At 42.0% G+C, this 15,207-nt stretch overlaps 2 protein-coding genes across 2 annotated transcripts in view; one reads left to right on the top strand and one right to left on the bottom strand.

Annotated features, from left to right (window-relative positions):
* LOC124720276 (protein-S-isoprenylcysteine O-methyltransferase) overlaps window positions 1-2,937 on the bottom strand; it is a 40,097-nt gene extending 37,160 nt beyond the window's left edge. The window contains exon 1 of the mRNA XM_047245592.1: window positions 2,260-2,937. Coding sequence (XP_047101548.1) covers window positions 2,260-2,436 — 177 coding nt within the window. The 5' untranslated portion in view covers window positions 2,437-2,937. The remainder of the gene's footprint in view (window positions 1-2,259) is intronic.
* The window catches only part of LOC124720275 (something about silencing protein 10), a 201,032-nt gene continuing 188,474 nt past the window's right edge, over window positions 2,650-15,207 (top strand). Inside the window, exon 1 of the mRNA XM_047245591.1 lies at window positions 2,650-3,174. Within this exon, the coding sequence (XP_047101547.1) occupies window positions 3,158-3,174 (17 nt within the window). The 5' untranslated portion in view covers window positions 2,650-3,157. The remainder of the gene's footprint in view (window positions 3,175-15,207) is intronic.

Genomic DNA, 15,207 nt, shown 5'->3' with positions numbered 1-15,207 from the left:
GGCACGACAGAATGTCATCCTAAAGCCCCACGTTCGATTCCCGGCTGGGTCAGAGATTTTCTCCACTCAGGGAGAGTTATGTTGCCCTAATCATTATCATTTCATCCCTATCAACGCACAAGTCACCGAAGTGGCGTCAAATCGAAAGACTTGCACCCAGCGAATGGTCTACCTGGCGGGAGGCCCTAGCCACATGACATTTACCTTTTTTATAACAAAATAAATAACAAATTAACCTCAATAACCCTCCGTAGCCACTCATCATAATGCTAGACCTAGACAGTTTGCCATTCAATCAGGTTTCCATGTAGAAGATGAAAACATTATTCACAAAACTTGTGAATGCCAAATTTCATTGACATCCTAGAATTCCAGAACATAATGAGATATCATGAAAAGGAGGATTTTCTCTATGCCAACCAGCATGGATCCCACAACATGAATCTTGCAAAATTCAACTTGCAAATTTCTAATATAACATTCAGAAAGCCATGGATGAAGTGGTAGAAGTTACATATTGGACTGATGAACTCACTGACAACTCACTTCGAAGGTCCAGAAATGTTAAATTTCACACATCACAGAACACTAACATGTAGTATTCCATTAAGCTAAAAATTCAGTTTTGTAACTAACTAGTTAGTAGCCATGTTTTCCCAAAGAACCTGCCCAGATGCTACACATCATGGTAATCAAAAGAAAATGCAGAAAAACTAAACTGAATTACACAACTGAAATCCCTCAACTCCAACAAATACCTGGCTGTAATAATTTGGAATTATTACATAATCTAAATCATACATAAATCACATGGTAGACTTTGGTTGTTTGATAGGACACTGCAAAATAAAGGATATTGCTTATAAAACTCAAGCATCTCATCATACAATAGGGCTACTGCTGTATAGATATTGAAACATGGATGGCTACTCACAAAGTTGCAAGAAACAGTATTAAATGGGGAAATTAGGGATATACTACAATGCTCCATGCACCAATCAAGGGGCTGGCGGTGAAGACAAGGTTAGACTAATTACAGAATATACAGAGACACTGAAACAATCATTCAAGAAACCTTAATAGGTGGTACAACTGTAAGCACCCTTAGCCATGCATTTCACAGAGGTCTGCATAGTATCTGGTGTCATGTTGGTGCCAATCGACTGGCTCTACAAACTTGCATTTGGAAACTAGGAAAGTGTGTCTAAAGATTTAGGAAACAGTAATCTATTGGTGAAGCCTTTACAAAAACAAGCTAACTGGTGACAATCTGATATATCAAAATTCTTCTCTCATTAAACTACACTGACATTAACATAGCACAACACTGCATAAAATTATGAAATGTTGGTACTTTTATCTTTCTTGGATTGTTGCATATGTTGGCATAGGTTTGTTTAACCTGTAGGGGAATGTCACAGAAATAATGAAGGAACTGAACTGAAAGACTCTTCAAGAGAGATGTAAACTATCCCAAGAAAGTCTATTAACAAAGTTTCAAGAACCAGCTTTAAATGATTACTGCCTATGTATGCTCACTTAAGGATTGAGAGGATAAGATTAGAAAAATTACTGTACGCACAGAGGCATTCAAACAGTCATTCTTCCTGCACTCATCACGTGAATGGAACAGGAAGAAAACCTAATAACTGGTACAATGGGACACACCCTCTGCTATGGACCTCATGGTGGTTTGCAGGATATAGATAGCGCTCAGCAATGAAGAATTCAATGTTTTCCAGTGTAGTCATCTCGTTTTGGTACTATTGTAACTGATCTAACAGAACCTGTATCATACCAGTCATGAGAAAACTACAGAGACTCTGTAATCTTCAATTGGAGGGAGGGGGGGAGAGGGAGGGGGAGGGGGAGGGGGAGGAGGAGAGAGATGGGGAGATTAATGTTCTTGTAATTGGTAAGTATGTTACTGTATGGAAGAAGACAGAGATGTGATGAGTCAGATGTTTACACGACTCAATTAAAACATAACTTCTTCGATAAAATCACTACTATCCTGTGGACGAAATCGTGTTGCATTACTGATTACGATTACTGGGTTTTTAGGTGACCGTGCGGAAAGAAGGCTGTCATTACCCCTAGCACGAATATTAATCTCAATACGGAATGCTGCCCAACTGTGCCCCTCCTTTTTTCCTATTGTACAACACCGGCAGTAACACTACCAAATGTTATGAGTTAGCTATAGGTTACAGTAATTTTGGAGCATCCAGCAGTTGTACGCAATCCGTTGCTACTTACCTGATACGCATAATCCGAAAACACTGCGAACACGATGATGTTGACGAAGACATAATAAGCAATTAGCCATAACCATACATTCCCGGCTTCCGTCACTTGCGTTGAAATAATCGTGGTGGCACCAAGCACGGACAACAAGAAAACGTACAAACCGATTTTTCCATGGTATGGTAACATTTTAATGCTTTCTACCTGGTTACCAACAGTTCAAACATTTCGCAATGAGTGTGCTCATTCAAGACCACACCCACGTTATACAAAACGCAACACCCCACATGCACCATCACACTTCTAGCAACAACTGCGTAACGAACGCGCTATTTCGAGACAGAGGCACGAGTATCAACTTCGCTAGTCGTCACTTAAAAAAACATTGCTCTATATCACATACGGTTTTGGCCATTGCGAGGCGTATCCTAATCCCTGATTGACGTCGAATATCGGTGTCGGTGTAATGCGAGTCCTACACACTGTTCTGATTTCTACGCCTTTTATAAACAAAATAAAATGACAAGCAAGTTGCCGTGTTGTGGAAGACGTGCAAAACAACTTGTGGTTGGGTCGACTGCTGTTATCATTATAGCTACTTCTTTCAATGATAAAGAAACATCATCTTTAGCTTCCTAATTTGTTTCGGCAGAACTTGCTCACGTTCACTCTGTAATCTTCCGGAACTCAGTTTTGTTAATAAATCGTTCTAAAATAAAATTCAGTCGTACCGCTTCGTATAATATGCTTTGGCTTTTGCAAAATGGTGTATCTGTGTGCAAAGACGTTCACGAAATATTCACGTGTGTTACTTTGTTTACACGTGTATAGGTTAGGTTGTTTGGGGTTTTGTGTTTGGCCTCAAGTTTAAAAATAATTTGATTCGAAAGGTGCCAACAACGACGAAGAAATGAGTAAGAAGTCTAAGTAAGTATATCAGTTTTAGAGACTTGGAACGTTAATATATATACTGCTATGACAACAGTTTAAATATTGGTGTTTGTAGTATTCATAAAAATTTCATAGGTTGTGTTAGATTGTTAGTTCAATGTAGTAACAGCCAATTGGATGCAGATGCTACAGCACCAACAAGCTCAAGCCCTTACCTCTCATCTCACTGTCGACTGATACCTTCAAAGTGGAACTGGCTTGAATGATTTGATGCTCCCTGCACCTGTAATTTTTATTTATTTGTGTACTATTTCACATTATTCTGTAGCAGTCTCTGTATATGTCATATGTGAATGGCATGCACTGTCATTGTGCTCTTGAACGTAAATGTCAATGTCATTGTAAAACTAGTAACACTGTGTGGTCATTCCATGTCAAGGGGACCAAGGGTCCCCACTCAGCCATCTCCAAATCTAATGAAATTTGATGTGGCAGTTCTGTATGGTCTTTGGTCGCTACATACAAAATTTCAGTTCTGTATCTTCAGTGGTTGAATTCTTAGGGGATTTTAAAGAGAGGCTACTCACCTCTGCATCATGTACGAAGGTACAAATGAGCCAACTTTGCTAGGCTTTTTTAAAAGTTCTAGCAAACATTTGGTCATTTGCTTTAATACACACACACACACCTTTTAATGCTGAACCACACCATCGCAAAAATTAGGGATTTAGCCATACCTAAATATAGATACAAGCCTTTAAAATGGCTAAAAAATTCGTTGTGCTATTCTGAGAGCCATGGTTTGACAGGCCACTGCTATTTGTCATATGAACCAATCACTCCAAAACTTCAGAGGGTTATTCGTATCTATGATGTCTAATATTGGCCAGATTTAACATTGGATGCCCAGATGAAAAGATATGCATCTGCAAAGTTTGCCAAAATTTTCTAATTACAAATTTCAGGGTATTTTTGGGGGACAATATCTCAACTGGGTCTTCTTCAAGTCTCTCTTTCTTGCTGCAGATGGAAAAACCATGCTTTAAGCTTTCAAAGAAATGTTGTTTAATTTCTGGATCTTTCAATTTGATGAGTAAGAATATGTTTCAAAAGTTATTATTTTAGCCCTTAGAGAAGATTGAAAAGTCAGATACTTTGTTCATTAAATCCCATAATTAATTATTTTTATTCAAGTGTATAAGTCCATTTCAAACATGAATTTAACAAATGACATAAAAACAAGTATAGTGCGAAACACACACATTTGTGAGAACAAAAATACAAAATAGTCATTTCCAATTTTGTTTAACCACTTCAATAGTTTTATCAATGATAGATTGTGGATAACTGTATTGTCTTCCTGCTGATATGTCGATGAGGCTTCTAAAGTCATGAAGATATGTTGCTTAGGAATCCAGCAGGTATCTTTGGAAGGAACGAGCATGACCATGTAGGTACATAAAGCTGGTGAGGACGTCTTGTTGTTCATGTGAAACTTCGCAAGTTTCCAACCCACCAAAAATTGCCATGTGCATACAAGTAATATACTGTCCTGGTTTTAAATTTGGAATTGAGACTGCTGAAATTTCTTCATCTGCTTCGAAGGTGTTAATTGTGAATGCTGTAGTATTATTGGAACTCTGCTTACTCTGAGCTGATTACAATTAATTGATTTTCTCTTGTTCCAGATACTGTATGTCCCATGTTAATCCTTGTTTCTTGATCTGGGCGGATTTTTTCAATTTCTTCTTTTGGTTCATAGAAAAGCTTTACGTCTGGAAACTATCATCACAGAATTTGAATAAATCATATAGAATCAATATTTAGTTATCAAAGGCCCTCTGCAGACTAGCACAGGCTGCAAGTCCTTTTTCTGTTCCCCCAATGCTGTCACAAGGCAATTTACTGTGGCTTGTTAAAAAAAAAAAAAAAAAAAAAAAAACCGTTTGGCAGTGATGCCAAAATCCTTTTCATGCAGCCATAAATTGATCAAATTTTTGAAATTATTATATTGAGCAGCTGAATCATCACTAAAGCAATAAATGTTCATAATGTTTTCAGTCTTTTTCTTTAAATATGCTATCAACTTTATTTGAAAGACACGGACAGCAATGGTATTATGACAGAACAGTCTCTGACCATACGAGTGCTAATACTCTGACACTCTTTGCCATCAAAATAGACATCAGATGGATGAAATTTGACCTGACTATTCTCCCAATGGAATCCTTGCGCAGTATCCTGAACAACAAATGAATAATTCTCAGCAAAATCTATCAATATGATTAATTCATTTTCTGCAGGATTTCTTTTTAGCTGCTTTGGTGTTCTGACACAAAGTGATGGGTTCTTAAACTGGTAATTGTCAAAATTAGTGCCTCCACAAAATCTTCATCAGTTCTCTGACGAGTCTCCAATGTGTGTCTGCCAGCATGGACCCATTGCTTGTATTCCATTGTTTCGTCAGGTTCATAGTCTTTAAAAGAGTCTTCAAGAAAATCCTCTAGTCGCATTTTTCCTGGACATTCCTCACAGTCTGGAACCGCGCGACTGCTACGGTCGCAGGTTCGAATCCTGCCTCGAGCGTGGATGTGTGTGATGTTGTTAGGTTAGTTAGGTTTAAGTAGTTTTAAGTTCTAGAGGATTGATGACCTCAGAAGTTAAGTCCCATAGTGCTCAGAGCCATTTGAACCATTCCTCACAATCTTGGAGCATACAATTGTATGGTTCCAAACTGCATACAGTTTTTTTTCATCAAATCCTTGTAGTCATATTGAATGGATGTTGCTGAAGCCAACATTTGACATTTTGATGAATTGCACATACACATACTGAATGTGATCCAGATGCACCAGCTGTACTACACCATTTCAGCCTGAGCTCACAAAATTTTGAGAAGCTTAGTTCATTTCCATATTGCTTACAATAAGCAGTGAACATTTCTGTAAGGTATGGGCATCTTCAGTAAAACCAAGCCCAGACCTACACTAAAGAGGCTCCTTGTCAATTGGTGACATTTCCTTAACTGATTGTAGTTACCTTTTGCCATAACAGAATGATGATGACTTCAGGTAATATTCATTGTTGTTTTTATATAAAATATACAAATTAGGCTATCAAAACATATTGTTAGTGCTTACCTTCAGCTACAACAATGATCATTGATTATTCAGACACTAAGTACTCAACACTAAGGTTGTAAAGTGTCAACATCAAAGATTACACCACACAAAAGACTGACACTGTGAAAATTGCCAATAATGAAAGAAGAAATTGAAAGTGGTGATTCAGCAATGTATATCACTGCTGTGAGGGTAGAGGCTTAAAAAACTATCGCTGCTTTAAAATACCAATGGAAACTGAGTGACAATGCATTGTAGGGTTAAAACCTTCTAAAGCAACGTAGCGTTCCATTATGATGTTCTAGATTTTATAATCTTCAGGGCACTTTCTGAGGTTTTATTATATTTATATTCTACACTGTATAATAATGTAAAACACTTCTTATTAGCATAGTTACTCTCCCTAAACCACAGGAAAATCTTATACTATTAAAAGACACTACAGTTACACATTTTTTTGATTTACAACTTCAAATTGTATTAATTTTTGTATTTATCAGTAATCCATTTTCCCTACTTGTGATAGGTATTCTTACTCATCGATATGCCAGATCTAGAAATTAAACAGTATAGCTTTGAAAGCTTAAAGGTTGCTCTATCCAGTTGTGCCAAGAAAAAAAGGACCGAAGAAGACATAGTTGAGATACTTCCCCCCAAAACTACCCTAAAATATGCAATTACAAAATTTTGGCCAGCTTTGCAGATGCGTATCTTTCCACCTGGTCATCCAGCGCCAATTAAATTTGATTGATATATAGACATTTTTATATCCCGCCTGGTAGGCAGCATGTGGGTCTGCTCCTGTAAACTGAAGGGTAGGCCGAATGTAGGAAGTAAGTAGGAACAGGAAAAGGTGAAATGCTTCATTACTGCATTTAACTTAACAGAACATTTAATGGAGAATATTAGTCAGTGACATACATAACTTTGCACTGAAGATGAGCACGTAGGTGCTAAGCCGTACAGCTATCAATGCTTTCTACTACTAGTAGCTGGCCGGTGTAGCCGAGCGGTTCTAGGTGCTACAGTCTGGAACCACGCGACCCCTGTGGTCGCAGGTTCAAATCCTGCCTCGGGCATGGGTGTGTGTGATGTCATTAGCTTAGTTAGGTTTATGTAGTTCTAAGTTCTAGGGGACTGATGACCTCAGAAGTTAAGTACCATAGTGCTCAGAGCCATTTGACCCATTTTTTACTACAAGTAGTTGGACAAACTATCATTGAAGTAACAAAGTCCTTAATGGCTAGTCCCCTATGAAGTAGAAACAATGTTGCTAGGTCGTCTACTCGGAATCAAATCTGGGCAGAATTTGGAGCGGTGCTCGTAGGGCTGCACAGCGCCGGCTAAAGGGCGCTGTCGTCGGTGTCATAGTGCCAACCTACGAACTTGCACCTATGCCGTGGCATTGTAGCTATCAATACCACATCCCTCCCCCCTGAAACGACGCTCCGTCGTTGAGTAGGGCTTCTGACGGCGGTTGGAGGGACCCAGGGGCGGCGCAACTGAGGGGGAAGACATTGGAACTGCCAGGGTGCCCTGTCCACCCGTGTCCCCAAATTGCTCGTGAGGGGACGAGGAAAACCTGCCGAAGCTGTTCACTGCCACTGGGTATGCTCGGATGAGAGGTGGAGCAATGACCTCGATGGGCGTTGGTGGTGTGACGGCAGCCTCAGTGTCCATCGGTTCCAGCCGTGCAGAAGAACATGGCGGCGACGGCAGCGGCCGGGGGTGGGGCTGTGGCGGCGGAGAGCGGCATCTGTCCGGTGCAGGTGACCGGGCCGGCAGCGGCGGCAGGAGTGCCCGCGGCAGAGGTGTGAGCAGCGGAGGTGCCATTGGTGGAGTCGTGGGCTGAGGCGGCGGAAGCTGCAAAGCCTCCAATTGTGCTGGAAAACAACCAGCGGCAGAAAACTGAGGATGGCACAAATGGATCTGGTTCTGGTGTCGCCTGACAGTGCCGGAGGGACCAGAAATGACAGATAAGGCACGGCTTAGCTGGCAAAGAATGCACCCCTGCTCCCAGCGCTTCCTGCCAGAGAAAACACGATAGAACACCAAATCATGCGGCGCCAATCCAGAATGAGGCAAAGCAGCGGGAGTGTGCAGAGGCAGGTGCAATAGATGCAGGAGTGACCAATGGGCACGGCCGTATAGCAGTTCCACTGGGGAACAGGTGCCACGCAGCTGGGAGCGATATGAAGCATGGAGAGTCCAGAGTGAGCACTCGCGAGAGTGCGTGGTGCGCAACTTGCTCATCTGTGACTTAAACGTACGCACAAAGCATTCAGCCTTGCCATTCAGAACATACGCACAAAGCGTTCAGCCTTGCCATTCGACTGGGGGTGGAACGGGGCTGAGGTCAGGTGGTGAATGCCATTAGCTGCACAGAACGCTTCAAACTCTTGAGGACACAAATTGGGGGCCATTGTCGGAGACAATAACTTCAGGAAGGCCCTCAGTACAAAAAATAGATGTCAAAGCCCGAACAGTACTGGCAGATGTAGTAGAAGGCATAGGTACAGCAAAAGGCAAGTTGCTGTACACGTCAACAACGATCAACCATTGGGTGTCCCAGAAAGGACCCACAAAATCAATATGAACGCACTGCCAAGGTGCAGTAGGAGTCGGCCACGCAAAGAAGTGCTGGCAGGGAGCATATTGATGCTCCGTGCAAGAGCAACAGTTAGCAAGCAAATTCTCAATTTGTTTATCAATGCTGACCCAAGTGCAGTGATGATGCACTAATTTCTTCGTCCACATTATACCCCAATGACCAGCGTGCAGCAATCGGAGGATTTCTGACTGCAACGAATGAGGTACAACCACACGAGATTGATCATTGTCAGTTCGTAACAAGATAACACCGTGGTGTACAGACAAGTTGTGATGTTGCACAAAGTAACGCCTTACAAGGGGATCACTAATCTGGGTAGCAGATGGAGGCCATTGAGTACGAATATACTGCAAAAGAATCTGCAAAGAAACATCGGCGGCTGTCGTGGAAGCAATGCGACGAAAATCCACCGGAAAACCATCAGCTAATTCCTTATCTTGCGAACCAAAAACATGCAGGACAGTAAGGAAGAATCAAACAGTTCGTCAGGACTGATAGGCAGACGAGACAAAGCATCAGCATTGCCATGCTGGGCCATAGGCCAAAACAAAATTTCGTAATTGTAGTTAGACAAAAACAAAGACCAACTTTGCAACTTTTGTGCAGTACAGGCCGGAACTGGCTTTGACGGGTGAAACAATGATGTCAAAGGCTTATGGTTGGTGACCAAATAGAACTTTCGACCATACAAAAAATCATGAAACTTAGTCACTCCATAGAGAATAGCTAAAACATCTTTCTTGATTTGACAACAGTTTTGCTGGGCAGAATTGAGCAACTTAGGCCCAAAAGTGATCGGGCAATCGACAAAATTAATGCGGTGTGAGAGAACCACTCCGATGCCATGAAAAGATGCATCGACAGCCAAAACAACTGGTTTGGAGAGATCGAAAGGAATCAAACAGCGATCACTCATTAAGGCAGATTTAAGCTTGTGGAAAACAGCGTCACATTCTGAAGACCAAAGAAAAGGAACGCTCTTACGCCAAAGGCAGTGCAAAGGTTGTTCAATCTGCGCTGCATTTGGTATAAACCAAATGTAATATGTAATATTGCCCAACACATACTGAAGTTCTTTCAAGTTCCTGGGTGCTGGCAAGTCTCTAATCACACTGAGATGTGACGGCGAGGGGTGGATACCCTGTCCGTTAATCATATGTCCTAAATACTGAATCTCAGCTTGATAAAATTTGTACTTGTCTCTGTTACACTTTAGTCCTGCCTGCAAAAGTACAGTAAATAAGGCACACAAATTCCTCCACTGTTTGTCAGGGGTGTGACCCGACACAACTATATTGTCCAGATAATTGGAACAACCAGGGACAGTGGCAGACAACTGCTCCAAATAAGACTGAAAAATAGCAGGAGCCAAAGCATAACCGAACAGAAGGCAGTGAAACTTGAACACTACAAGGTGGGTGTTTATGACAAAATAGTGCTGCAACTGTTCGTAGAGCGGAATCTGAAAATAGGCATCCTGCAAGTCAATTGTGGAAAAGAATTTTCCCGCACCAAGCTTATCAAAAATGTCTTTAGGACGCGGTAAGGGAAACATGGCTACCACTGTCTGGGGATTTACCGTAGACTTAAAGTCAGCACAAATATGGAGAGGACCATTTGGTTTCTTCACACACACACACTATAGGTGACGCTCCTGGCGAAGCAGAGGTTCAATGACACCACTGTCTTCCAAATGCGTAAGTTCAGCAGCTATGGCATCGCACAGTGGGTGCGGTACCAGGCGTGCGTGCCGGAAGATAGGCATGGAGTTGTCTTTAACTACAACATGTGCTGCAAAGTCCTTGGCATAACCAAGGCCATCAGAAAAGAGTTCAGCAAAATCATCGCACAGTGCGGCAACACTGTCTGCACGGTCACTAGTGTTGATGCAAAGTACATTGTCCTGAATTGCGAGACCAAAGAGTTCAAATGCGTCCGTGCCAAAAATGTTCGTAGCATCACTAGAGCGGAGCACGTGGAAAGACAGTGTACGTGTCGTTGCACCGTATGTGGCTTGCAAACTACACGTGCAGAGCACTGAGATTTCCTGTCCAGTAAATGCAGTCAGTGTGGAATGCGAACGACGAAGTGGAGGTGAACCGAGCAAGTCATACGTTGATCTGTTCAGTAAAGAAACTGACACACCAGTGTCCAGCTGCATGTGAACAGAACATCCACAAATGTTCAAAGTCGCAAAAAGTTTCCTCGCATTGTGCTGAATGCGAGAGGAAGTGTTTGGCAAAACTTGATTCACACGACGAGTTGTAGAAGCACGCGAAGCAGAAGGCTTTGAATAAATGACATTAACGTCCATAGGCTGATGTGAACCACGATTACGGTGGTTTCCGTTGCGGTGACACCCACGCGAGTCACGTGAACGGGAGACAAGTTGGGAATTAGAGTTTCTCTTACTGCACACAGCTTGCACGTGTCCTTTCTTATTACAAAAATAACACTGTGCTTGACGGGATGGGCGACTGTCCCTTGGGTGGGCACGAAAGCAGTTCGGACAAGATTTCAATTTCTTAGTGGGTGCCTGGTTTGAAACTTGTTTACTTGTGCGGGAGTGACGCAGCGTGGTGAGCTGAGCTGTGGCTGGGCGAGAGGGCATGTGTTGTGCCGCGCTAACAGTCACGTCGAACACGGAAGTAGCCACGTCTGATGTATCTTGTCGCAAGTCCACTACTTCCTGCAAAGGCGGGTTTTTAAATTTGAGGATTTGCTCGCGGATGCGGTGATCCGCCACATTCTGCGCAATAGCGTCTCGAATCATTATATTCGCGTATGAGCATCAACACGAACAATTAAAGTCACAATCAGAAGTTAGTCCCTGAAGGTCCACTAACCACGATTTATTGGACTGAGTAGGGCCACACCGGAGACGAAAGAATTTGTAGTGTGCAGCTACCACATTTACACTGTCACGGAAGTGGGAGTTCAAAGCATCAATCACTTCGTCATAAGTTTTAGTTTCTGGGTGGGTGGTGGGAAAAAATTTCACGAGCAAACGGTACAACACAACACTCGCGTTGGCAATGAAAAAGGCAAGCCACTCTGTACCTGGTACATTGTAAGCTGTGAAGTGTGCCTCGAGCTAGGCGATGTGTTCTGGCCAGTGTTCAACGTCGGGATTGAAGGCACGAAATGGTGGCGCCGTCGACGACGGCGTCGGTACAGGCAGTGGCGTCGGAGCCACTGAAGTAGCTGCAGTTCGTAGTGTGACCAGTCCATTTACGGCAGCAAGCAGCTGCGTCATTTGCCGAGCCTGTAAACGTACGAGATCGGACAGCGAAGCCTGTTCCTGCGGCGAAGCCACGGTTTACACAAATGAAAATCTTATAGCGAATGGGGGAAGCAGTCGTACGCTGAGGCTAGCACGAAAAGAAGGCAGTACCGAGCAAAAAAAGAAATGATAGGAGAGGGAAAAAAATTTTTAGTCCCTGCTCATTGCCGCTTTTTGTATCCCGCCTGGTAGGCGGCCTGTGGGTCTGCTCCTGTAAACTGAAGTATAGGCCGAATGTAGGAAGTGAGTAGGAAGAGGAAAAGCTGAAATGCTTTGGTACTGCATTTAACTTAACAGAACATTTAATGGAGCATATTAATCAGTGACATACGTAACTTTGCACTGAAGATGAGCACGTAGGTGTGAATCCGTACAGGTATCAATGCTAACTACTACTAGTAGTTGGACAAACTATCATTGATTGGCGACTCCATGGAGTGTCCTGTGCACCACGACCATATAATGGGTATACTTTGAAGGAGAGACAGCATTGGTCGTATTTTTTTGTTTTATTAAATGCAAAATCGATTTTCGGTCACTTAGTGACCATCTTCAGTGCTGTAATATATAATTTAAATTGGTAGGCACTGGTGTCAACAAGCTTACAGCGATCTCACAAACTCAGTTTGGAACATTTTACCCAAGCAAATGCCATAATTATTTAACCATACAGTAGAGCTGCATGCCCTTGGGAAAAATTACAGATGTAGTTTCCTCTTGCTTTCAGCCTTCTTCAAGAACCACACGTTTGTCTGGCCTCTGAACAGATAGCCCTTCAGAGTAGTTGCATCTGTGGTACAGCTGTCTGTATCGCTGAGACACGTAAGCCACACTGTCAGAGGCAAGGTGCATGGTTCTTGGAGGGTGGTTTTAGTATGTACACATTAAAATTGATAGTGGTTCTGTAAGACAGTGCATGAAACTGGTAATGTCGCAGTAATAAATAGCAGTTGACGGATATAATCCCTCCTAGAAATAAGGATGATAGACCACTTCAAACAAGTGTGTCCAGTTTTGGGAAGGAAGGAGGTGAGCATTAAATCTCTTACTTACAGAGCAAATTAAGTGAAGCATATGACACTGATTCGTCAACTTTCAACCTATCCTATACCTCAAACTACAATCCAGGGAGAGTCTCACCACATCACCACAACTAACAATTCATATTCATTTTCATTGGTCTCACCGACTCATACACAAATGGTAAGTTTTCAATCTAACTTGGACCTCAGGCTGTGTTACAGACTAATCACCACAATGAAGATTGCAAAAAATAATGTAGATCTGAAAGAAATATTGTCAGTGTTCTTTCCTCTTTCTGTTTGCATGTGTAAAATGTCACACACTGTACCACCATTACGTTTTGAGGCAAACTGAACATCCATTATAAGTAGGTTCAGTTGACTCGACTGAGCTGTTTGGGAATGTTACAGCTTTATTCTGAATTTACATGTGTGGACACCTTTCTCCTGCTTTCTTAACTTCTCAGAGGTTCTCTCATATAGTTGATGAGTTTGAAAGAGTGAGGGAGAGATCCAGTAACCTGTGTTGTTATCCGAGTCACAGATTGAATAACATCGGGGAGAGGCTACAACCCTGTCTTACTCCCTTCCCAACCACTGCTTCCCTTTCTTGTCCCTTGACTCTTATAGCTGCCATCTGGTTTCTGTACAAATTGTAAATAGCCTTTCATTCCCTGTATTTTTCCCCTGCCACCTTCAGAATTTGAAAGAGAGTATTCCAGTCAACATTGTCAAAAGCTTTCTCTAAGTCTACAAATGCTAGAAATGTGGGTTTGCCTTTTCTTAATCATTCTTCTAAGATAAGTCGTAGGGGCAGTATTGCCTCACGTGTTCCAATATTTCTACGGAATCCAAATTGATCTTCCCCGAGGTTGGCTTCTACCAGTTTTCCATTCGTCTGTAAAGAATTCGCATTAGTATTTTGCAGCTGTGACTTATTAAACTGATAGTTCGGTAATTTTCACATCTGTCAACGCCTGCTTTCTTTGGGATTGTAATTATTATATTCTTCTTGAAGTCTGAGGGTATTTCGCCTGTCTCATACATCTTGCCAACCAGGTAGTAGAGTTTTGTCAGGACTGGTTCTCCCAAGGCCGTCAGTAGTTCTAATGGAATGTTATCTACTCCCGGGGCCTTGTTTCGACTCAGGTCTTTCAGTGCTCTGTCAAACTCTTCACGCAGTATCGTATCTCCCATTTCATCTTCATCTACATCCTCTTCCATTTCCATAATACTGTCCTCAAGTACATCGCCCTTGTATAGACCCTCTATATACTCCTTCCACCTTTCTGCTTTCCCTTCTTTGCTTAGAACTGGGTTTTCATCTGAGCTCTTGATATTCATACTAGTGGTTCTCTTTTCTCCAAAGGTCTCTTTAATTTTCCTGTAGGCAGTATCTATCTTACCCCTAGTGAGATAAGCCTCTACATCCTTACATTTGTCCCCTAGCCATCCCTGCTTAGTCATTTTGCACTTCCTGTCGATCTCATTTTTGAGACGTTTCTATTCCTTTTTGCTTGCTTCATTTACTGCATTTTTATATTTTCTCCTTTCGTCAATTAAGTTCAGTATTTCTTCTGTTACCCAAGGAGTTCTACTAGCCCTCGTCTTTTTACCTACTTGATCCTCTGCTGCCTTCACTACTTCATCCCTCAGAGCTACCCATTCTTCTTCTACTGTACTTCTTTCCCCCATTCCTATCAATTGTTCCCTTATGCTCTCCCTGAAACTCTGTACAACCTCTGGTTCTTTCAGTTTATCCAGGTCCATCTCCTTAAATTCCCACATTTTTGCAGTTTCTACAGTTTTAATCTACAGTTCATAACTAATAGATTGTGGTCAGAGTCCACATCTGCCCTTGGAAATGTCCTACAGTTTAAAACCTGGTTCCTAAATCTTTCTCTTACCATTATATGATCTATCTGATACCTGCGAGTATCTCCAGGATTCTTCCATGTATACAACCTTCTTTCATGATGCTTGAACCAAGTGTTAGCTATGATTAAGTTATGCTCTGTGCAAAACTCTACC

Source organism: Schistocerca piceifrons, chromosome 11 (assembly GCF_021461385.2).
Source record: "Schistocerca piceifrons isolate TAMUIC-IGC-003096 chromosome 11, iqSchPice1.1, whole genome shotgun sequence".
In the NCBI taxonomy this organism is placed as follows: Eukaryota; Metazoa; Arthropoda; class Insecta; order Orthoptera; family Acrididae; genus Schistocerca; species Schistocerca piceifrons.
The sequence above is the reverse complement of the archived record's forward strand: the minus strand, read 5'-3'. Positions and strand labels throughout refer to the sequence as shown.